Source organism: Psittacula echo, assembly GCF_963264785.1.
Source record: "Psittacula echo genome assembly, chromosome: 18".
In the NCBI taxonomy this organism is placed as follows: Eukaryota; Metazoa; Chordata; class Aves; order Psittaciformes; family Psittacidae; genus Psittacula; species Psittacula echo.
This window is the reverse complement of record NC_137754.1, coordinates 312,937-335,711: the sequence shown is the minus strand read 5'-3', so window position 1 is coordinate 335,711 and position 22,775 is coordinate 312,937. Positions and strand designations below refer to the sequence as shown.

Below are 22,775 nucleotides of genomic sequence, written 5' to 3'. Positions count from 1 at the left end.
GGCGGGCGCATGCGCCGGCTGCGCTGCGGGCCCGCATGACGGCCGAGCTGCAGGCCCCGGGCGGCGGCGGCGCGGTGAGACGGCGGTGGGGGTCGAGGGGGAAGCGGGGAGAGGGCAGCTCTCGCAGCAGCGGGGCCGGGGCTGCTGCCGGCTCGGCCCCCCCAGCCCCTCGCTGTGGCATCTCCGGGCCCCGCGGCCTCGGTCCTCGGGCCTGCAGCCCCCGCTCGGTGTCCCCGGCTGCGGGTTCCCTCCCTGGGGCCCGCAGAGCAATGGGCTCGGTTCGCGTCCCGTGTTGCAGCGGTTTCATTTGAAACCGCCTCCGGGCGCTCGCCTGGCTTCTCTTGTCTTTGCCTTTGTAGAGATGGACGCGGGTGCTCCGGTTTGGGGAGCGCACCGGCTGCATCCCGGGAAGGTCAGGGGTGGCTCGGGGTAGTAACCAGCTTTCCCCATCGCTAAACCAGCGCCTTCTGCCACTAACAAACGGCTGCTCTGAGCCCGCGGGGCTCTGCTGAAGTTGTCTCCCAGGGTACCCGGAGCGGAGGGCTCAGCGTGGCTCGCTGCTCTTCCGCCGTGCCCCGCTCTGTTCCCAGCTTACAGCGGTGTCTGCGCTTTGCTGTGGTGTTTTGGGATGCAAGGGAAGTGCCTCCGAGAGGCCCGCGGGAGTGGGAATTGGGCCCCGGTCCCTTCGTTGTGCGTTTGGAAGCGGCGCTTGTGCGGGCTCCTGACTGCGCGCGGACGATGTCAGGACGACAACACAGGACCACGTGTTGGCGGAGTTGTTCACCGGCTGTAATGGGAACTGGTCGGTAAAAGCCTTGGTCAGGAACGCGGGCGTTGTTCCTGCTGCTGCCTCTGGGATTTTCGTCCTATTCAGATCCATTTCCTGCCGCCATGGAAAGTGCACCTGAGGTGCTGAGGCTGAAGGCTGTGGCTCTGCGAGCTTCTTTCATACCGCCACCCTCCTCCTCCTCTGCTTGCGGTTATTTCTGGAACCCCCTTGATTTGCTGTGTTGCACTCAGACCCCTGCATCTAGCTTCTCATTGAAACAAACTACTTGTGAGCCCAGTGAGTCACCTTTGAGTGCGAAAAGGGCAGAATCTTTCTGTGCCATCCCTCGCTGGCCGAGTGTGCAGTTCTCACCTCCAGTGCCCTCCTTCCTCTCAGCCTCTTGGTTGTGCACTCCTCTCCTGTTGCTGTAATTTAATACTAATAGTGTTTTGGTCCACGTCGTTTTTCTGGCAGGTAGGGCTCTGGTTTGGTTTTTCCTTGTGGTTTATATTAATAGTGACAGCACGCTGGTGTTAATTACCAGCTCTGGAGCTTGTTTTAAAGCACCGCAGTGCGTAACCTCAAACAGCCACCAGCCAAAACAGTCAGAGCAACAACACCATGTGTGTGCCCCGAAAGCTGCTCGCTGCTGCTGTGCTCCCAGTGGCTTCTGTGTGCTGCCCCTGGGAACTGGCTGCATGGGATGAGCGCTGTGCTGTTAACACAAACCTTCCTCCTCACAGGCTGAATTAAATCATGCTAGAAATCATTAGTACGTTTGGTGGTAGCTTAGAGCAGCGGATCTGTAATTAGCACTTGTGATTGCAGTACTTTGTGGGTCTGCTTTTGGTGGAGCACAGAATCATGCCCTGTCCTGCCCTGGATCTTGTTCTGCAGCACAGTTCCTTAGCCAGGGTTCTTTGCTCCAATGGAAAAACGTGCCCCGCGGCCTTTGGTGGGGTTGGCCGCTTACTGAGGCAGCAGAATTAGCAACATGATATCAGTGCTTTGCCATTGTGGAGGTATGTATGCCCTGAGCCCTGGCTTCTTGGCATGGGGCTCCTCACCCTACTGCCTGCTGGGCCTGAGGCTTTCCAGCATGTCCTGTACAAGTTGAGCAAAAGTAGGATTCCAGGTGGGAATAACTTGTTGGGGGAGCTCCCATCAGAAAACAGTCCAGGACTTTTTTGTGTGTTACCCACTTTCTTGCATGCTGTCTCTGTGGTGGTTGTGTATGGAGTAGTATCTGTCAGCACTATGGGTGGTGGCCCAAGAAGTAGGTAGCTGGGTGGAGCCCAAGCTCCAGTGGCATGAAAGCATCCTACATTGTCTGCCAATGATGAGAGGAAGTAGAAACGTGAATTTATCCATCCAGTTAAGATTAAACGTGATCTTTGGGAGCTGGGATTCACTGGCCTGTGCTGACAGCAGGGTCCTGGATAGCCTTTATAAATCAGGCAGACATGATGCAGCCTGGCTGGTTTTCCTGCTGTAACATCCTTACCATGAGATACTGGTGCTGCAGCTGAACAGTGGCCATGGAAGGGGACCTATGGCATCGGGGCTGGCTGCTGGAGGGGGGGCCTTTGAGAGGGCTGCATCTGTGACAAGGCAGGGCTGTTGTCTGAGAAGCAACATTTCTGTCATAGTTTATTTAAGTGATTGAGCTAAAGAGCAGGCTGTTGACCATGGCTTAGGGCCTGAGTGAGGCTCTCCTTGGCCCTCGAGCGGCTGCGTGGAAAGGAGAAGTGGCTGCAGGCTCCTGGGCCCCTCTCCTGACACCTCATTGTCAGTGAGAAATGACATGCACAAATGGCATGTGCAGCCAGACTTAAAATAGCCCCTTGCAGATGCCCCAACAGCAGGCATCCTCCTTATATGTCCTGCTGCACATGCCGGGCTCCCCAGGGAGGGCTACCCCTTCCTATCACAGGTGCCCAGCATCCCACAGCCTCTCAGGCTTGCTGCCATCCTCATGGGGTACAGCGGCTTGAACCTCAGCTTGCAGGTTTAGGGGGAAGATCTGGGTACGATGTTCAAGCTGATGTTGGTGTTACCATCAAACAAGTGTGAGCAGGTTTTTGTGTCAGGCTGTCAGTAAAAGGGAAAGGAAGAAGCAATACTCTGGTGAGCCCTCAGTGAGCCTCACAGGAGCAGCTTGGTGTCTGTCCTGGTCGCCTGTTCACATAAGCTTTCTTTATTTCTTGTGCACAGGACTGCCAGATGCTTTTAGACCAGCTGAAAGAGATCACAGGAATTCAAGACTCCTCTTTCCTTCATGCTGCTCTAAAGGTTGGTGCCTGTTGTCATTGTTCTGTGGGAAGGAGACCTGAGAGTCAGGCAAGTTCGAAGCACAGTGCATGGGTTGGGTGGGCAGCTGTGACAGCGATTCGGTGTATGCTGTGTGGAGCAGTGTGCATCCTGTGAGGGTGGTGGGCAAATCCTCACTGCTTTTCTGCCCTTTGCTTGTGCCTTGTCCAGGTGTACAGGGGAGGCAGGTGGAGACGCCAGGCTGGTTTTGGGGCTCATAGGGTTGTTCACCTGCATCTGCAGCAAAAGCCCTGCACTAAGCAGGGCGCAGTTCATTGTTCTGGAAGTGGAGCTTAAAACCTGCGCTGCAGCAACATGTTCTGGGCTAAAACTTCATAAACATTTCCTGGGAGTTGTGCACCAGGCTGTTACCCAGGGATGGAAAACACACACCCAGCAGGTCAGATGAGGCTTTTGTCCATGTACACTGCTGTGGGAGTTGTGGACAGCTGCAGAAACATCGGTAGCTTTGTGGCTGGTGGTTGTCTGTCACCAGAACAGTCTTTGCTCCAAAGCAAGGGGATGTGGGAATCTCAGGTGCTTGGAGAAGCAATGTGTACCTGAAAGGAGTCCTCCTCATGCTGCACGCTTTGGGATTTGGAACTTGTGGTCTTAAAGTGGTTGCAACTGCATCAGTCTGGAACCATCAGGTGCATTCCATCCCTTCCCTTGAGACATAGCAGCATGATATGGCTTGCGCTGATAGTACACAGAGAGGTTTGTTTACCAAAATCTGTAAATATCTCATTAAGCAGTAATGTCCAGAAGATATTAGAATACATTTAAAGCCTGTAGTGCTGCTCTGAAGAAAGCCCTGGCTCAGTAGAAGACTCGGCAAGGTCTTGAAATCCACAGAGAGTTTGATTCCTGGGAGTCTCTCCTGGTGGCAGTGTCCTGTCGTGCTTCATACCTACTGTGACTTGTAAGGGGATCTCGTTAGGGAAATGAAATTAGTGGAGTCAGCAATGTCTAGTAACAAAGCCAAAGTGCTCTCCCACAGAGACTTTCTGGCCTTTATTCTTTTGGGATTTTATTCCTGCTTGGCACCAGCAGGTTCCTCGCTCCATAGCCAGGAAAAGGCACAGTTGGTGGTAGTGTGCATATCTCTACCCCAGATGCATTAAATGCCAGGCAATCATGCATAAAATAACCCTGCCACTATGGGTTTGTTTTCCCTTATCATCCTGCTAGGCTGCTAATGGAGACCTGATGGAAGCAGTCACCTTCCTGACAGAGGAGAACACCCAGGAGCCAGCTCAGGATGTGGCTGCTGCAGAGCCGTCCACGTGGGAAGGGAGCGCAGTGGGCAAGCAGCTCCCACGGAGTGAGTGCTTCACCTCTGCTCGCCCCTGCAGGTTCACGTGTTCCAGCCTGAGCTGCAAGGGGAAGTGTGGGTCCTTCTGCCTCCACCAGCACATCCCTGGAGGAGAGTGACTTACCAGGGGTTTAGCAGTGACTGTAGGTGGCACATCACAGTTACAAAGCTACCCTCCTTCTAAACAGTTGGTCTTGGCTAGCACAGAAATCCCAGAAAGCTCCTAAAGCAGAGGAAGCGGAATGGAAAAGGGGATCCCTGTCAGGGCATACATTGCCTTCAACAGCATCTGCTGGCAGAGCAGACACTCTGAGTATTTGCTGTCATATTTTGATGAAACTTAAAGTGTTTGAGCCAGCAATTTGACTACGTGAAAAACATGTCTGTAAACATTATGGGTATTGGCAGAAGCGGCCATCAGTTTGGTACGTTCAGATGTGAGGAGTGTCATTGTGGACTGAGGTAGCTGAGAGTAGTTTCTTTAAGCCTTTTTGCTAATGACACATCTATTAACTGGAGCTTTCCCAAGTGATACCATCATGGGCAGGTTCACAGTGCCAAATGTCTGCTGGGAGCCTCGCAGCAGCACCCAGAACAGCATGGCTGCCCCTTGTTGTGCCATGTAAGGCTTCCATCTCTTCCAGAGCAACTCCTTTCCCTTTCTCCTCTTTGCCTATATAACTAGTATATGAAATGGCTCGTAGCTGTGCATCCTGACATGAGTGAAGGGAGGCAATTCTCTGCGATGGTGCTGATTTCATTGCAATCCTATGTCAGTTGTCAGCGCTATGCCAGGACATAGCAAATACAAGCAGCAGCTGAGGTGCCTGTTTCAGTATTTCAAGAGGATTGTAATGCTCCCTCAAGCTCTGAATTTGGCTGTAAGAAAATCTGGCCAGCAGACAGCTGCAAGGTCTGTCCTGTTCTCCTCATCCAGCCCACTCAGTGGCTTTTTAGGTTCCCTGGCGTGATCCAAGCCACAAGGATTTGTATTTAAAGCCTGAGCTAGGAAGTGCTGCTTGTATCAACGGAAAAAACATACTGGTAAAGCGTAACATTTTCTAGGGGTTCCTTTTAAAGAGAAAACTGAACACTGCCTCTGCTTCCAGATGTTACTACTGCACTTACCTCAAACAACAAAGACGACCTCCGTGCGATCGACACGTTCTCACCACTGGAATCACCAAAAACTCAGGCTGCAGAAAGGGATGCTCTGGAGAGGTCAGTGGCTCTGTGAATTGCATTTGGTTTTCCTGGGTATTGTAAGTGGATTCTTCAGCCGTTTACTGCAAAACAAACTGAAATTGCCTACCTACTTCTGCTTTTAGAAGGTGCTTGGGTTATGACTGTCCCTGGGTAGTTTATGTCTTTAGGCCTTTATGTCTGGGGCAGCCCTTCAGCGTGATTGTTGAAGTAGAAAGAGCAGGTTTCAAGGTGGCCTACTCGGTTGTACTGGTGTTACAGCACCTACTGCAGAAACACCGTGAAATCTCACATGTTGATTCACTTCCCTGTGTCAGTACCTTGCTGTTTCCTTTTTGCTGTGGGTTAGATTTGCCTCCAGGAATGACTGAGGCCACCAGTTCTGTGTCCAGCCAGTTCACAGAACAAAACATGCCTATGTTGTTATCTGACTCTGGAGTCATATAAGACATTGCTGTCTGTTGTGCTGGATGTCATCCAGCAGCACCCAGCTCTCACTGAGTGTCTCACTCATGGCTAGGGGAGGGTACAGCTGTAGTTGCAGAGAGCCTGTGTGAGATGGTGTTTCACAGCATGGCATGCATCTTTCGTGACAGGCCACAGGAAGCACATTCTGCTGAAAGCAAAAGCGGCTCCAAAAGGAAACGCTGTGAAGTCTGGGGAGAGAGCCCCAAGCACAGTGACTGGAGGAGAGTGGGCAACTGGCCTGTTGGGGTGAAAAACATTGGAAACACGTGTTGGTTTAGTGCTGTCATACAGGTAACTGGATGTCTTGGAGTCGAAGTGTTTATCAGTCAGAAATAAACATGCAGCCGCTCTGTGAAGTGATCATCATGAGCTCATCGTGAATGGAGGAGCGTGACTGTGCTCAAATGAGACTTCGGGTTTGATTTGATACAATTGTGATTTATTCTGGGCGTGCACAGAAGGAGCCAAAGAGCAGTTAAATGGACTTTGTGTAACTATAGATAGAGATACATATAATCTGTGCATATGTATGCAGGGGTTTTGGTGTGGTGATGTCCAAATGCTTACTGAATGACAAGCTGGACTGGCAAAGTGCACTGATAATTTAATTTTACTGCAGTTACTGTTGGCTCCATAATACACAGTGTATCATATTCCAGTTAATGGAATATGCTGGCATAGATGCTGGAACGCATAAGCCGCAAGGCAGCTTATATTATTAGTGATAACCTAAGCAAGAAGGGACAGCAGTAAGTGGAACTTAGGAGATTGGTCTCTTCTAACCATTTCACATCATCAGATAGATATTAGTCATGTCTCCAGCTTTGAGAGGAATTAAGGAAGCTTCAAATGGGTCCTTTTCTCACTGGAACTTGTTCATGAATGCTTTTCCCAATCTTGCATATGGCAAATAGAATACTCTTTCCTAAAATGGTTATTTTTTTATATATATATATATATATGTATATATATGTACTCTCCCAGAAATAGTGGTAAGTACAGATGTGCAGTTCCAGCGCACAGACTGCTCACTTGGTGAACATTCATTTAGTACCACGAGGCCATCGAAGTGTTAAAAGTTGGAAGAAGCTGTCGGGTAAAAGAGTGACTCTGGGGCAGGGATTCAAATACTCGCAGACACTGACTGCTCCTTGCATCTCCTCTCCTTTCAGTCTCTGTTTCAGCTGCCAGAATTCCGGAGGCTGGTCCTTGGGTACTCCCCCCCAGAGCCTGTGCTTCAAAGCTGTCACACTCGCACTGTAAGTTTTCATCGAGAGACACTGTAAAGTTCCCCTCTGTTGCAGTATCCTGTTCTGCTCTTTCCCTAAGCAGATTTAATTTGGGGCCATCTGAGACCCCTGTGTTAATGGCTTCCAAATTGTCAGATTATGTTAAAGATAAATTTGGGAAATGCTTTTCAAAGACAGAATCACTGTAGAAAAGAAATAGGGTGCTTCTTTTAAAGCTTTCCCTCTAGAGCTTCTCACTGTGGCGTGGGGAGAAATTTGTGCCATGCAACTTCTTTGGTAGCTCCAGACTGTTTGTTTCTTCGCGTGCACTGTAGAAGAACTGGTGTTTGAGCCAGGCTGAGGGTCCCTTTACCCCCAATGCCTGCTGAGAGCATCCACAGCAGAAGGTGCTTAGATGTTTAGAGCAAAAGGCTCAAAAGGAGAATAACCCTTCACTTGTTGCATCATTCTGCCTTGTGGCCGCTGCTGTTTAAGAGACTTTGCTTTATTTGTGTCCCTGTGTGCTCTTCATGCTCCAAAAATCCTCAAATGCAGACAGAATAAATACATAAATTCACCAGCTTCTGCTTTCTGTTGTAGCAAGCATTACTTCTGGTACTGTTGTCTCTCAAGGTTTTGTTTTGGTGAATTTTGTGTCTTACATGCATCCCTCTTGCTTCCAAGAAATGCCACTGCATGTCCCCCACTGCATGTCCTTCTGCTTTGTCCTTTTATGTCACCCCTTCCCTTGGTTGTTAGCGTACTTCCCAAGGTGTGTGCAAGTGGTGTTCTGTAGCACTTTGGTTTAAGATGCTCTCTTTTCAGTTGCGGGAAGGGTTTGGCTTTTCTTCTTTTTGCAATGCAGGAAAAAAGAAACATTGCATTCATGCTAGAACTTCAGTGTCTGTTTGCTCTAATGCTGGGGACTCGGCGCAAGTTTGTAGACCCTTCTGTAGCACTGGAACTCTTGAGGGATGCGTTCAGATCCACTGAGGAACAGCAGGTAAAATCACGCTGAAAAGCCTTTTGCGTTCTTCAGAGCAGCAGTTGCAGCCACAACAACTCTATTTCATTTCATCCCACTATGGCTTTCAGAGGCCTCTTCCCATGTTTGTCAAGTGACAAGCAGCTGTCCCTGTGCCATTTAGGGGAAATGTACGTGCTTGCTAATTAAACAGGCAGCGTAGCAGCACGCTGCCAGCGCCAGCTGGGCCGTTGGGGAGCCATCGCTGTAATTCCCTCTGATCTAGTTTTCAGACGAGCAGAGTGTTCATTATGGGTCTAAATCAGCACTTCAGTTGCAGGCTTCCTTCAGCAGGGTGGGCACAGCAGCACCGCTTGGGTCATGTGCTGGAGGGTGGCGGGACCAGCAGCCTGTGAAGGCACTCACTGCTTGCTGGTATGCTTGACTCTCGACTTGTGTCTCTCTTCTAGCAAGATGTGAGTGAATTTACCCACAAACTACTGGACTGGCTGGAGGATGCATTCCAGCTCACTGTGAATGCCAAGTGAGTTTCCTGTGGTCCTGGGAGTTTGATGCTGAGGAGAAACAGATTTTAAATGTGATGCCTTAATAAATGAGAGGACTTTACACAGAAATTTGGAGTAAATGAGAGTTCCTTGTTGCCTGAGGATGATGCTCCTTAAGCTCAAAATATGCTCATGAAGTGTTACATCTACATTTCCTGTATGTAGGACTCTGATCAGTGCCCATATGGCTTGCAGGGTAAATAAGCTTTTTAGGGGACTCAACAGAACTGGTGTACATGAAAGATCTGGGGGTTTGGAACTTCATTTCCAAAGGTAGTGCTGTAACTTCCACCCTGCCTTGCCAGTGCAAATGTTATAATGTGCTTCTGGGCGTGAGAAGATCCCTCTGTATTTTGTGCTTGGATAGAAAACTTTGGGGACTGCAGGCAAGTTCCCAGGCCAAGGCTTAGATTATGACTGGGGCTTTTCTGCAGCCCTCGGCAGTAATGGATGTGTGGTTTGTCTTTCTGAAACAGGAGCCCCGAGGACAAGTCTGAAAACCCGATGGTACAGCTTTTCTATGGGACTTTTCTGACGGAGGGTGTCCATGAGGGTGAGTTGAGGCTTTGGTAGATTCCCTTTTCAGCTCCTTTGAGTGTTTTAACTGATAGCAGCGATGATGCAGGATTTTGTTGCATGTTCCCTATGAAACTGCCTCGTTCTGTAAACTTGCAAATGGTCTTGATAAAATGGACCATAACATTTACAAAGTCTGTCTTCTGAAGACATTAAATGCTTGCAAGTACCCATGCTTTGAAAGCAGTTGGTTGTAAGGAGGCTTACCCTGACAGGTGTGAGCAGCTACATGTAAGTCAGTTCTTGCAGGTAGCACCTCTGACTGGTGCTGGCATCAAACTCTTTGAGTTAACCAGAGTGTTTTGTTCTCTCAGTTTCACTCATGGGTTTTGTATCCTTTCTGTTATCCAGGCAATAGTTTTTCCAAGATCGAAACCTTTGGTCAGTATCCTCTTCAGGTGAATGGTTATCGAGACTTGAATGAGTGCTTGGAAGGAGCCATGATGGAGGGAGAGATGCAGGAGGTGACCACATCTCAGTTGGGCAAGTACAGGCAGGAGGTTAGTTCTGCCTTTTGTGTTGAGCTTTTGGTTGCCTGCTGCAGAAAATGCAACACATATAGCACAGGGGTGTCTCAGCATATTCTAACAACTCTAAAAGGCAATTGTAAATATTCTCTATGAATTAGTACAAACTGGTATGTTTGTATCTCACATAAATGTATGACTGGTGAGACACCAAGTCCATGCTTATTTGTAAAGATGTGTTGTCCTGTGTAACCAATTTGAGGAGGATGTTTTAAATTGAAAAGGTGAACATCTGCTGCTCATGCAAGTGTGGTAAAGTCTCTCTATTGAAGCCTACCTGTACCTGAGTAGGGGGAGAACCACTGCCTCCCTCTTTTTGGAGGGTAAAAGTACAGTGCTTAAATTTATGGTATGCCTTTTGGAATTTGTATCTTTCTCCCTGTTACAGTGTGTGTTTGTTGTTGTTTTTTCTTCTCATTTCCACTGTTATCTTCTCTGCTGATTTTTTTCTCTTTTTGGTGGCTTTTTGGTGTTTTTCTTTTTAATCTTGCAAATCACAAACAGATCATAAAATACTCAGTTGCAGCAAAGTGGAAAGCAAAGGTGTACCATCACATTCAGCATCCTGCATGTGCAATTACAGCTGAGAAGTTAGCTCAGAGAAAGACTAGGACTTTACATGAAGGCATTTGCAAAGGGGTCTGGCATAGAGAGGGCAGAGAAAGCTATTTCAGTTCTATGAGAAATCAGGTCTGGGATGGGCAAGCCTTGCCCAACTCTGGACTCAATAGACTCAAATCCTGTTTCTGCTTTTCCTAGTTCCTGCCTGAAAGTGTTCAGATGCATTTACAGCCCACATAGGTGAAACCACGGTAGGCTGGTGCCAAAGGGCTGTAGGGAGCTAATTGGGCCGGTCCTTTTCAATCCAAGCTTTTTAGTTCTTCCAAATCAAAAATAAGGGAAATTGGACTGATCGTGGAGATGTTTTAATTGGTGTCTGTACAGATAGAAGGAAAAGGCTCCGGCTTTCTCCCTAAGAAATCTGACTGGAAACACTGTGCATCTTAATTTCACTTCCTAGGGTGTCGTGGCTAGAGGACTGCGTGATAGGGGACATAGAGAATAAGGTGCATTTTGTCTTTTGAGAACGTAGGTGAGTGTGCTGAAGCTCTGAGCATCAGTGAGATTAATGAGAACTTGCCTTTCTCCTAGGTAATAGGTGCATAAATCATTCCTCCTCTGGGCTTATGGGCTGCTTCTGGGAAAGCTCTGGTGTGGGGGCAGATTTATTATGGCAGGACAGCTGACATGAATCCTGCACAGGAAAATGAGTTTAGTGTGCTCATCCCGAGTCCAGGCAGGAGCACTGCCGGCGTAGGGCGGGCTGAGGCAGGAGAAGGAAACCTCTGGCACAGGGTGCTGGAGGTATTTGTGAACCCAGCAAGAGAGGAAGTGTAAATCCAGCCAGGAGTTGTTCTTTCAGCCTGGCTCTTTGAATCTGTGTGTGGATCACACAGGAAGTGAGGGTTTCCTCTGACCCTCCTGAATCCAATAGTTTGTAAATAGCCTGAGAGAGGAAAGGGATCAGGTATTGCCTGAGGACTTCTTTTTGTTCTTCATCATTGCATGTGACCCACATTGGAAAAGAGCTCTCTTAGCTGACATGCAGAGGTTGTGCAGTGTCTGCTAATTTTGTAAAGCTCAGGGCTGGACCTGTTAAGAATACATCAAGCTGGATGTATCAGGCAATGAAAAGGAACTTTCTGAAAGCTATTGTGAGGCTTTGTTGTGGTACAAATGTAAACTGGAAGCGGAAATTTTAACCTCATAAAATCTGGCTTTCTGACTAATCATTCCATAAAGAAAATAGACACTGGTTTGGTATTTGAAGGCAGACACGTTTGGGATGAGTCTGAGATCACTGAGGATCAGTCACCTTGAACCGAGTCCCTCTGGGGGCACTTGTGCTTTTGTTCCAGCGCTGGTTTACAAAACTCCCCCCTGTGCTGACCTTTGAGCTCTCCCGGTTTGAGTTCAATCAGTCGCTGGGACAGCCCGAGAAGATTCACACCAAGCTGGAATTTCCCCAGACCATTTACATGGACAGGTGAGTGGTGTGGAATGTTTAAGGTGTTATTGTCATTACAGACATTGGAAAGGTCATGCAGGTGATCAGGGAGGGATTCTAAAACAGTTACAAAAGACAGCGAATGTTAGAAGTAGACAAATCTCAGCTGGCTCTGTACTTCACTGCTTAGGTACCTCTACTGCAGTAAAGAGCTTATTCAGAAGAAGAGAGAAGAGGTTAGGAGATTGAGTGAGAAACTGGTGATTCTGCAGCAGAAACTGGAGAGGTAAGGAGTCAGCTTTGATTTTGTACCCCCTGGAAGCCTGCTCTAATGGAATCAAAACTTAGAGGGGAAGGAGAAACAGAGCGAGCTTTTTCCAAGAAGCATCTGCATTACTTTTACTATTAGATGTCTTCTCTGGCTTAGAGTTTGGCATTATTGATTGGGGAAGGAAGGAGATCAGTAGGAAAGACCTCAATTGTGGACAGGCAGAAGATTTCACATCCCAGGTGCTCTGTGTAAAAGTCCCTTTGTTTGGCATTAAGCCTACTCACAGCTAGCACTCTTCGAACTGGCAGTGCTGTGAACGAGTGGCAGGCAGAGGTGTGCTGTGTCACAGTGGCCCTGATGGGATCTGTGCTCAGCAAGGGGCTCGGGGGTGCTATGAAAACAGTTCGCATTTAAGCCCATGTGTAGCATCCTGCAGCGACAGGCTGGGATGGAGTCAATGGTCTGCGTGGCAGTCAGCTTGGTCCTGTGCTGGGGTTTGTGACTAAAACATGCTGATAGCACAGCAGTGTTCAGCTGCTGCTGAGCAGTGCCCCACAGCCTCAAAGCTTTCAAGGTCAGCTGCTGGGAGGGTGAGTCCTGTCCCTCTGCAGCACCTGGATATTCTCCTCCTTCCTTCGCTGCTCAAACTGTCTCCACCCTGACCCAGAGAATTCCTCCCTGTTGCTCTTCTGTTGTCCCCTCAGGTTTAACCATTCACAATCCTTTGTGCATTTTCCTGTAGATACCTGAAGTACGGCTCCGGCCCAGCCCGCTTCCCACTGCCCGACATGCTCCAGTATGTGCTGGAATTTGTTGCCACAAAGCCAGCTGTGGCTCTGCCTGCTGCTCAGGACTCCCAGACAACGCCCCTGCAGTCCCAAACCGAGCCTTGTGTTTCAAACACGCTTTCACAACCAAATGGGTTAGTAAACAGAAGTAAGAACAGTGTGCAGGAGAACACTTTGCCTTTCAGCCCAGTGCTCCTGGTTTGTATCCTGAGAGTGGGGTACTTGTCTGGCACTGGGAGCATGGGGCTGGGCTGTCTGAAGGCGCACACAAGCTTCGCTCACTGCTTTGCTCCTGACTTGATTCTGTTTGTGTAAATACAATGCTGCATCTAGTCTGTTCCTTTTCCTGTTCCAAAAGCATCACCATATTCCTTGTCTCTGCAGCAGTTCTGAGTTAAATGATGTCCTGTTTTTGGTTAGGCTACTAGTTTTTTTGCTTCATCAACCAGTAAATTACTGCAATAGTGAATTATTACAAGCCTGGCCACCATGGTTGGTTTACACTCTTAATTTAAGCTGAGTAAATACATGAGTTTCTCGTAGTAAGGGAAGGAATTTTTAGAACTGCTCATTGTGGAATATGTGTTTGCAGAGTTCTGGCTTTTATTTGTCCACTGCTCTTGGATTTTGCTTCACAGCACACTGGAAAGGAGGGACAGTAGGACAGAAGATGGAGCTTTCTCTTTGCCTCAGCAAGACTCAAGTGCTCCGCTCCAGCCTTCTGGTGTAGCCCCAGCAATGTCTGAGCATCCAGCTCCTCATGTGGTTTCCAAGGAGGAGCTGAATCTGGTTCGGACCTGTCTGGAGCGATGGAGAAACGAGATCGAGCAAGACATGCAAGGTTGGCCCCAAACATATTTGTTGTGATCTTTGCTGAGTGCCAGCCTGACTTCCCCTCTGTTGCTCCAGCCAGATACACCCTGAACTAGAAATAACCTTGTACACCCTTCAGCTCTGTTGTCAAGTGTCTTTGATAGTTACTGCAGGGTTCAGACTCTGAGGTGACAGGGGCTGGAATAGGCTGATGAGCAGTCATGAATTCTGATGTATTTCTCTCACTTGTGATGTTCTTGGCAGATCTGAAGAGATCTATTGCCAGAATCAGCCTGTCCATTGAGCAAATATACTGTGACCCTCTCCTCCAGCAGGTAGGAGATGCAGCTGCATTGGGGAAATATTAAAGTGATGTTACTGTTACTGGTTTTTGTTAGTAGCTGTCAGCTAGAATGGTCCACTTTGTTGTATTTCAAAATCCCAGTGGTGAAGCAGAGAAAGGATTCTGTATGAAAATCCTGTTGCTTTTCCCTGCACAAGTCAGTTCTCACTCTGTAGGAAAGTTTACCAAATGAATCAAGTGCCTTGCACCAGGTTACAGCTATGAATTTACTTGTAAATTTTGCACAGAGATCAGAGAAAATCCTTTACTGGGTGTCCCCCTGAACACTGTCCATGTGCACTTGCAGGTTCCCTATCGCTTGCATGCAGTCCTGGTGCACGAAGGGCAAGCAAATGCTGGTCACTACTGGGCCTTCATATACGACCAGGCTCGGAAAAGCTGGCTCAAATACAACGACATCTCTGTGACAGAATCCTCGTGGGAAGAGGTGGAGAGAGATTCATTCGGGGGCTTGAGGAATGCCAGTGCCTACTGCCTGATGTACATCAGCGAGAAGGTGTCCCGCTCTGCGGCAGGTACTGGTGCCAGAGCTGCTGGTTAGTCACATGCTGGTTATCACCGTGTCTCTCTAGCTGGTGTGCCCGTTACATTCCTCCGCTTCTCTTTGGCACAGTTGTCCTTTGACAGCGCAAAAAACTTCGTTCCAGGTAGAAGTGAAATAATTTGCTTCACACTCGATTCCTTTCTAAATCCTTGATAGGGTTGAAAAGCGAGGAATGAACTCTACTGGTGAGAGTAGGTCCAGGGCATTGTTAACATGTAGAAACATTCAAGCTCTCCCCTTTTGCCACTTTCAATGTGCCGCTAGTGCTGGTGGTTTTCACTTTGACTCTCCTTGTAGTTTATATGACAGTGCTGCTTTTATGAGGGCATGTGAAATGCTTCCAGCTTTCTTTCTCCTGTTTTCATCACTTTCTGACTCATTCACTTGGTTTTTAGTGATCCCATTACATTGAACCTAAGGGTTTTTATGCAGCCTTTCCTGCTGCGTGAGTTTTTGGTGGCAGTGGCTTAGACTTGCAAGTATGTGTGCAGTGCCAATGTATAAAAATAGTTATGTGGAGAAATTACTGTGCATGTGGCACTATACATGGCAAACAGCTGTGGAAGAACCCAATAATTTCACGCGTGATTCATTTTGATGTATTAAAGAGAAGAAACAATGGAGAACTGTCATCCTGTTCATCGCTAAATGTGGCTGATGAGGATCTGGAGGTCGTTCTTTGTCTGGTGCCTATGACAGTTCTGTTGCTGAAATGAATCCATGGTTTGGTTTGGGGTTGGTTTTTTTTTCCCCCTATTTAGTGCAATTTTGTTGGTTTTTGAAGATGCTTTTACAATGGCTGCATAAGAAATCTCCAGTGTAGAGAACTGCCATTTGCTTTTGGTACATTTTAGGGTTTGTCTCAAGCTGATGCTACTGGGGTTTTGTGCTATTTTAAAATCAATACTGAAGTAGATCTAAAAGGTGTTGAAAAACACCAGGGCAAGGTTCATGCCATGGAACCCACACAGTTCCCCACCTTTATCTGCTGTGTAGGGTCCTAGGCATGATGTCTCCATGTGGGCTGTGAATTTTCCAGCTATTGGCAGTTGAAATACCATTCTCTGTACAATTGTAGCCCTTGAGTAAGGATGCATTTCTGACCGACTGCATCAGCAAGTGCTGCTTCTGGACTCCTAATGGTAAATGCAGTCCAGAGGTAGAACAAAACTGGGTTTTGTTGCAGATAACTCTGGAGATTTGTCTTTATTTTTGCACTTGTTTTTAATGAAACATCCTAAGTTAGAAAGCTAGGAGAAAGTTGAGGTTTTCCCCATGTATGCCTCACCCGGTTTGAGTGCAGTGTACTCGGTCCCTAGTGGTGGTGCCCTGCTACTGTTCCGTTATGTGCCAGCCCTGTTTCTTCCAGACGCCCCAGGGGCTGGGCAGTTTCGAAAGGAAGTTGAAGACTTGCCCCTGGACCTGAGGCACTTCATCCAGGAGGACAACTGGCGGCTCGAGCAGGAGGCTGAGGAGTGGGAGGAGGAGCAGTCCTGCAAGATTCCCCAGAGGGAGCCTTCGCCCACTTCTGACTCGCAGGATCTCTCCTCTGAATCAGGCCCAGGTAACGCCACGGTTGTTTTCTGTTCTTTTAATGGTCATGAGCTACTCTCAGTTCACTGCCAGACTGGTTTATTTCTTATAATGCCAAGTGGAAATGCTTCAAGTGCTGCCCTCTGGAGAGGGAGAGCGTTACTTGGCCATCCCTGGCAGCACGTGCTAGACCCACAGGAATGGGGCACACACAAGCCTTCACCTCCGGGGTGAATGCAGCAGCCACTCCATCCTGTGCAGAGAGGCTTTGGGGGGGGTGATGCTGCAGGCTGTGCTCACTGACGGCCCCGCTCTGCCGCACAGACCAGCCCTTGAGCTGCACGCGCTCCCTGTCCTCCGAGCACGCCCGCATCGCGCAGGAGCAGACGGCCAAGGCGATTGCCAACAGCGCCGACACCTACGACAGGAGCGGTGTCGAGGCAGCGCTCTGCGAGGTAGGACCCGAGCCTGGCCTGGGGCACGCCCCACTCTTCTCTTGTGTTGCTCTCCTTGCCTTCTCCATGTCTGTGCGATGCTGTAGCTGTGCCACCTTCACTCGGTGCCCTTCTGCTTTCCTGTGCTTTGCTGTACTGCGCCTTATTCCTTTTCTTCTTTTTTCTTGGCCACAGCCCAAGGAGGTAGAGCCAGTGAAGGCCCAGGCGGGAGAAACAGCCCCTGCGGGTCAGGCAGAGCAACCCCAGGACGCTAATGAAGCAGAGCCTGCTGCCCACAGTAGCTCACAGGTCTCTGAGGTGGAAATCCCCAGTGTGGGGAAGATTTCTGTTAGATCCGATGCAGATGGATATAATGAGGAGGTACAGATCCCAATGCAGGGGTCAGTTGCTGCTGGTCATTAACCTCTGGCTTTGTAGTTAGCTAGCTTTGAGCTTTGCTAAGGCTGGGGGCAGTAGCAGTGGAAACACTGCTGCTTGCACAGTGCCTGTTCCCATCATGAGAATGGACACGGCCAGACCAAATCCTTGACTAATTTTGTGTCTAAATGGCTCCAGAAAATCAGCCCTGTGAAAGCACCCAGTCCTTAGAGCTGCACCTTGCACCTGTGGGTCATCATTCTGGCACAGCTATGTCCAAATTGGACCCAGCCATATTAATCTATTTACAGGCCTCCCCACTGTCTCCAGTTACAATTTCATACCTATCTCAAAGACATTGACTGCTGACAGCATGACTTAGAGCGCCCGGCTGCTGAGGTTTAGAATCTGCCTGGTTAACCGCACTCATATGCACCCGAGCAGCAGTGTGGAGGTTCAGTTTTTTTCACAAGTGACCGTTACTCCTTGAGTATATTTAATACATGCTTGAGTACGTTGAATCCATGCTTGTGTGGAGCTGGCACCACGAGCTGCTCCCCCACAGGCCCTGCTTCCTCCTTTGCATGGCTGAAGAAGATTGACCTTGCCCAGAGGCACGTGGCAAGTGAGCTTTATATTCTCACTTGTTCAATTTACAAACTCAAGGTGTGGAATGAGCAGCCTTTAGACCCTTAAGCCCTTAAAGCGGCCTCCTGCATGTAAAGTGCATGTGATTGATGGAGTAAGTAGTATACCAGCAAATGGCAGCTCTGGCTTATTCTGCCTGTATTTGTACAGTTTCCTTTAAACCTTCTCTCGTGAAAGTTTCTCTGTTCTTCACCATGCCTTCTCTTCTTTCCCTGTCTGTTACGGTGTTCCCTGTTCCTGTTTGTTTCCCTGCTTTCCTGGTAGGCGATGCTGAGTCCAGCCATGCAAGGTGTCATCCTGGCTATTGCAAAAGCCCGCCAGACCTTTGATCGGGATGGGTCTGAAGCAGGGCTTGTTAAGGTATCTTGATTTGCTTGCTAAATCTACTCATATGGATACCCATGTTCACAGAAGGAAGGATCTATGCTGCATTGACATGTCAGGAGTGGGGAGGGAATGGTTTGTGCAGTTTTCCTTCTAGCTAACAGCCTTGTTGTCCTGTATTGTGGTTTCTGCTCTCATTGTGGTTACAGATCCATGGGTTCTAAACAGTCTTTAGACCATGTAAGAAAGAGCCCTGTCCTTCCAGGGGAAACTGCCTCCTGCTTTTCTCTTTTCCCTTTCTGCTATTTCTCCTGCTTATTCTTTTAGCACCAGCAGTTCCCTCACTCTGGGTACCACAAAGTAGCCTTTCTTTGGGTGCCTTTCAGAACCCGCTGTCTAGGCAGGAAACAAACCAGCACTTGTGAAGTTTGATTGGTCCTGAGCATGCTTTCTGGGACTGCTCTTGTAAGATGTGTCCTTGAGAAACGTCTGCATTGTGCAGAGGGATCTGAAGGAGTAAGCGCTGCTGCATGTTGAAGCTGGGGTTAGATTTTACAGGCAGGTAGATTGAGCTAAGTGTGCCACATGGGAGAAGCAACCCGTGCTGTTAATCTACAGGAACATAAATCACGAGATAGTCTCGCACCTCGCTTCAGATACAAGCATGTTACAGTTGATTTGTACAAGGCGAGCACTTGCAGGAGGGCTGCCAGAGCTGCCTGGGGCACCAGTACCCGTGTTAGCCCTTGTGCTTTGTTGGCAGGCATTCCACGAGGAGTATTCCCGGCTCTACTTGCTTTCCAAGGAGACCCCAACCCCTCAGAACGACGCCCGGTTGCAGCATGTGCTCATTTACTTCCTCCAAAACAACGCTCCACAGCAGGTCGTGGAACGCACCCTCCTGGAGCAGTTTGCAGACAAAAACCTCAGCTATGACGAAAGGTTTGTGCCCCGATTCCGAGGTGAGGCTTTTCCTGGGGCCTCACTCTTCTGATCTTGGTCTCCTCTCTGCTTGCATGGAGCAGGTCCATTAACATCATGAAGGTAGCTCGAGCAAAGCTGAGAGAAATCGGTCCTGACGATGTCAATATGGAGGAGTACAAGGTAAGGGACCCCAGTGCTGCCCCTGATCCCTCAGCTCTCACAACTGGCACTGTCCAGGTGGGGAGCACTTGCTGGCATGGCTGTTGGCACATCCGTGGTGTCTGCAGCAGGGAGCTGAGTGGGCGGCAGGCGCACAGGACACCTTCTCAGCTGGGAGGAATGCCTATGCAGTTCACTGCACTGATTAATGTGTCGCTTATGAGAGGTGCCTGAGCCCTTCAGAGGGCAGGATGTGATGCGCTTTGGTGCTGGGAAGGAATGTGAGGTGGGTGTTTTGGGTGACACTGATGCTCTGCTTCCTTGCAGAGATGGCACGAAGACTACAGCCTCTTCCGCAAGGTGTCCATTTACCTGCTGACAGGGCTGGAGCTGTACCAGAACAGGAAGTAAGTCCCTTCAGCTGTGCATTCGGGTGAGATAAGCTGTGGCCTGATAGTAAAGGCCACTTGGACAAACTTCATCTTCCTGACCCATGGTGGCCTCTCTCTTCAGTCATGTATTTCAGGCCAGCAGGCTTTCTTGTAGCTTGCTGATAGCCCTTTCTGGAATCCACGGTCAGCCTTGCGTAGCACTTTAGATACTTAGCAGGTTCTTAGAGTTCCCCCTAATTTATGCACTGTGAAGCATTCCCAGAGATGGGTTTGCAGGAACAAGTGCCCCCTTTGGACTCCCGTATTAAAACTAAACTTGAATTGGGCATTTTGCTTAGTGTAAACACATGCTTTGGAGTACTCTAGACACTTGAGAACTTTAAAAAGGCCTTGGTTTCCTCCTCACTATTTCAGAACCCATATATTACATGAACACAGTGCAGTGTGGGGCAGGACGGTGCCAGTTTGTGATGGATTTGTAATTGGGAACTGGATTTTTCCAATCCAGAAAATAAACTGGCTTTCAGAAGTTCTTTGTGGATGGAGACAGAATCAAGTCCTGAGGGGTTAGAAGTGATGAGACACCAAATTCAGGTGGGCAAGTTGCCAAGAGGGGGGGTGAGAGCTGCCCTGCCCTGACCAGATCCCTGTCAGCTGTGCTGGTTTCTCACTGGGGGAGTAGAGGCTAGAAATGTGTGCAGGAACTGAACACACTGCTGCTGCTGCTGCACACAGAGGGCAAATGTCCTGGAGCAATCCTGAAAGCATCAGTGCTGGCAGTCGTGCTCAGGGCACATCACACTCAAACTTGGCTGTAAAGAGCTGTTCCTGAGGTGCTCATTTGGCACCCTGGGCAAAAAGGACCATTAATTCCTGGATGGAGGGCATCTGTTCGTGTAGGCTTTGGCAGTGAAATGAAGCTCTTCCTGTTGGGCCTGATGGTAGTTACCATCCAGGCCAAGAGGAAAGTGTTTCCTGACGTGACACGAGCCTCTGGCGGGGGAGCTGACACTCTTCTCCTAGGTACCAGGAGTCACTCACCTACCTGGTGTACGCCTACCAGAGCAACACCAAGCTGCTGCAGAAGGGCACCAAGAGAGGAGTGAGCGAATCCCTGATTGCCTTGTACAGAAGGAATTGTCTCCTGGTCAGTATGCTTGTTCCTGGAGAGGCAAGGAGGGAGCAGCCCATGCTACAGCTCACTTCCTGGCTGCTCTTGGGTATTGCCCAGGGAGCCAGACCCCTTTTAGGGGTGTCCCTTTTTTAGGAGCACATGTAATTAACATGCCATATCTTTGGAGAAGGTTCAGGTGCTGCTGAGCGTGCTCTTGGCTGTTAGCTCAGTGCTTGTGTTAACTCGGTCATGTTGGTTTCTGTCCATTCCCATCCCTCTCCCCCAGTATTTATTTCTGATATTAACAACCTGTTCTCTCTGAGCAAATGATGATTTCTTGTTCCTCGGGGGGCAAAACAACAGCATCAAAATGAGGACTGCTTTTAGTTCACGCTCCGTGGTTGCCAAGACCCCAGTTTGTTTTCTGTGGTGTGAACCTGACACTGGTTCTGTCAATCTCTGCATGGTCCCCGAGCTGTGGCCTTTCCTGACCACGTTCTGGTGATGTGTGCTCTTGTGCTTGCTTGTCACAGCTCTGTCCCCTGATTCTCCCTCTTCACCTAGAAGCTGAATGAAGTGGCAGCATCTATGTTCATAAGCTGTGAAGAAGCTCGTGTGGCAGAGGGCATTAGCATCCTGAACGAGCTGATCATCCCCTGCATGCACCTCATGAACAACTTTGAGATCTCCAAAGAGGACATGGATGCCATCGAGGTCATGAGAAACCGCTGGTGCTCCTATTTGGGTCGCGAAGACATGGACGGTAGGGCATGGTGCTGGCCTTGCCTTTGCTGTGGCTTTGTGGGCAGGGCAGCGTCTAGGCCTGAACTCCTCTTCAGGAGGGAGCAAGGGCTTTTAGCAGTGGCCAGAAGCACAGCCAGAGCTGCCAAATGCTAGGTGGGGAGCAGATCCAGGGGTCTTTGTGTGATGATTTAGAGCTGGCTTTACTGGGAAGGCCAATTCTGTGCCCCAGGGCACCCGGGGTGTCCCTGCTCTCTGGGCCCCGGGCAGGGCTGGGGGCCAACAGCGCTCACCCCTGCCCTCAGGAGCCAGAAGCTGATTCTTTAACACCCATTGTGGCTTTGTAGCCCACAGCCCCAGAGCCATCTGGGGTCTTACTCTTGCACTGCCACTGACTGCCTCCTCCTCTCCCCTCGACAGCAAAGCTGCAGATGAGGCTGGGTGAGGTTCTGCCCCAGCTCCTCGACTGCCCCAGCGAGGCTGTTGTCCTGAAGGAGCCCCCGAAGATCCGGCCCAACTCCCCCTATGACCTCTGCAGCCGCTTTGCAGCCGTCATGGAGTCCATCCACGGTGCCTCGACTGTCACTGTGAAATAGGCTGTGGCTGCGCACCACGTGTCCTCCACCGGCAGCACTTGAGAGGGAGTGGGGAGGGAAGGGGCAGCTCTGCTGCTCGTACGTACGAGCCAGTGAAAGAGGCAGGATTGCACTGCAGAAACAAAACCTTACCACATAAAGCGGGGTTCTGCTTCCACAGCTTCCTGGGCACGGATCCTGAGGCCTGTGACAGCCACAGAGCAAGGGTCCCCTCCTGGTGAGCGGCCACGAGCTGCTGTTTGCCTGTCAAACACCTTCACATCATCCTGGGGGATGAGACAAGAAGTGCAGGTTTTGCCAAGCTCCTGCTAGCAGGAGTTGGGGCTGTGTCATCAGGAAGCAGGGATGGAGGGTGGCTCCCGCTCTGTCCTATTGGCAGCTGAGTATTCTGGTCAAGTAAAGCAGGTTTGGGGCTTTTGTATTTTGCCTGGCAGGAGCAGATACACAAGAGTCTTCCTCTGAGAAAGCAGTGAGAGGAGATTCTCTTCTGCCTAAGGGAGATCCAAAGAACATCCCCCCCCTCAAACGTCCTTCTCCCCTCAGGAGGCTCACTGTCAGATGAGCATTGACAACCACTGAGGGCTGGAATGGGCTCCTTTTTTGTGGTGGTGGGCTTTTCGTGTTGATGTTCTGTAAGACAAGTGCCCTGTTTGCGTTTTCCTTGGTGGGCACCTTTGTTCACGTTGGGCTGCGGCAGTTGTTGGGACCCTGTTTGTTCAGACTATGCAGAGTTGTTCTGAAAGTGCAATAAAAGCATTTGTTCTATGTTAGAATGAAAACGCTTCCTTTGTGGTTTGACTCCACTCTGGTGTTACAG

The 22,775-nt window shown here is 49.4% G+C and overlaps 1 protein-coding gene across 1 annotated transcript; it reads left to right on the top strand.

Moving 5' to 3' along the window:
- Positions 1–35: 35 nt before the first annotated feature.
- Positions 36–21,958, top strand: USP28 (ubiquitin specific peptidase 28; the record flags this gene model as incomplete). Its single annotated transcript, XM_080631517.1, has 25 exons — positions 36–74; positions 2,984–3,061; positions 4,271–4,403; positions 5,504–5,615; positions 6,194–6,356; positions 7,238–7,324; positions 8,160–8,297; positions 8,729–8,802; positions 9,301–9,377; positions 9,752–9,900; positions 11,847–11,974; positions 12,126–12,221; positions 12,949–13,128; positions 13,633–13,835; positions 14,072–14,142; positions 14,458–14,686; positions 16,085–16,279; positions 16,573–16,703; positions 17,973–18,068; positions 18,796–18,974; positions 19,058–19,136; positions 19,443–19,522; positions 20,531–20,654; positions 21,186–21,384; positions 21,783–21,958. The coding sequence occupies 25 exons, from the start codon at positions 36–38 to the stop codon at positions 21,956–21,958; spliced, it is 3,216 nt and encodes a 1,071-aa protein (XP_080487643.1).
- Positions 21,959–22,775: the final 817 nt, after the last annotated feature.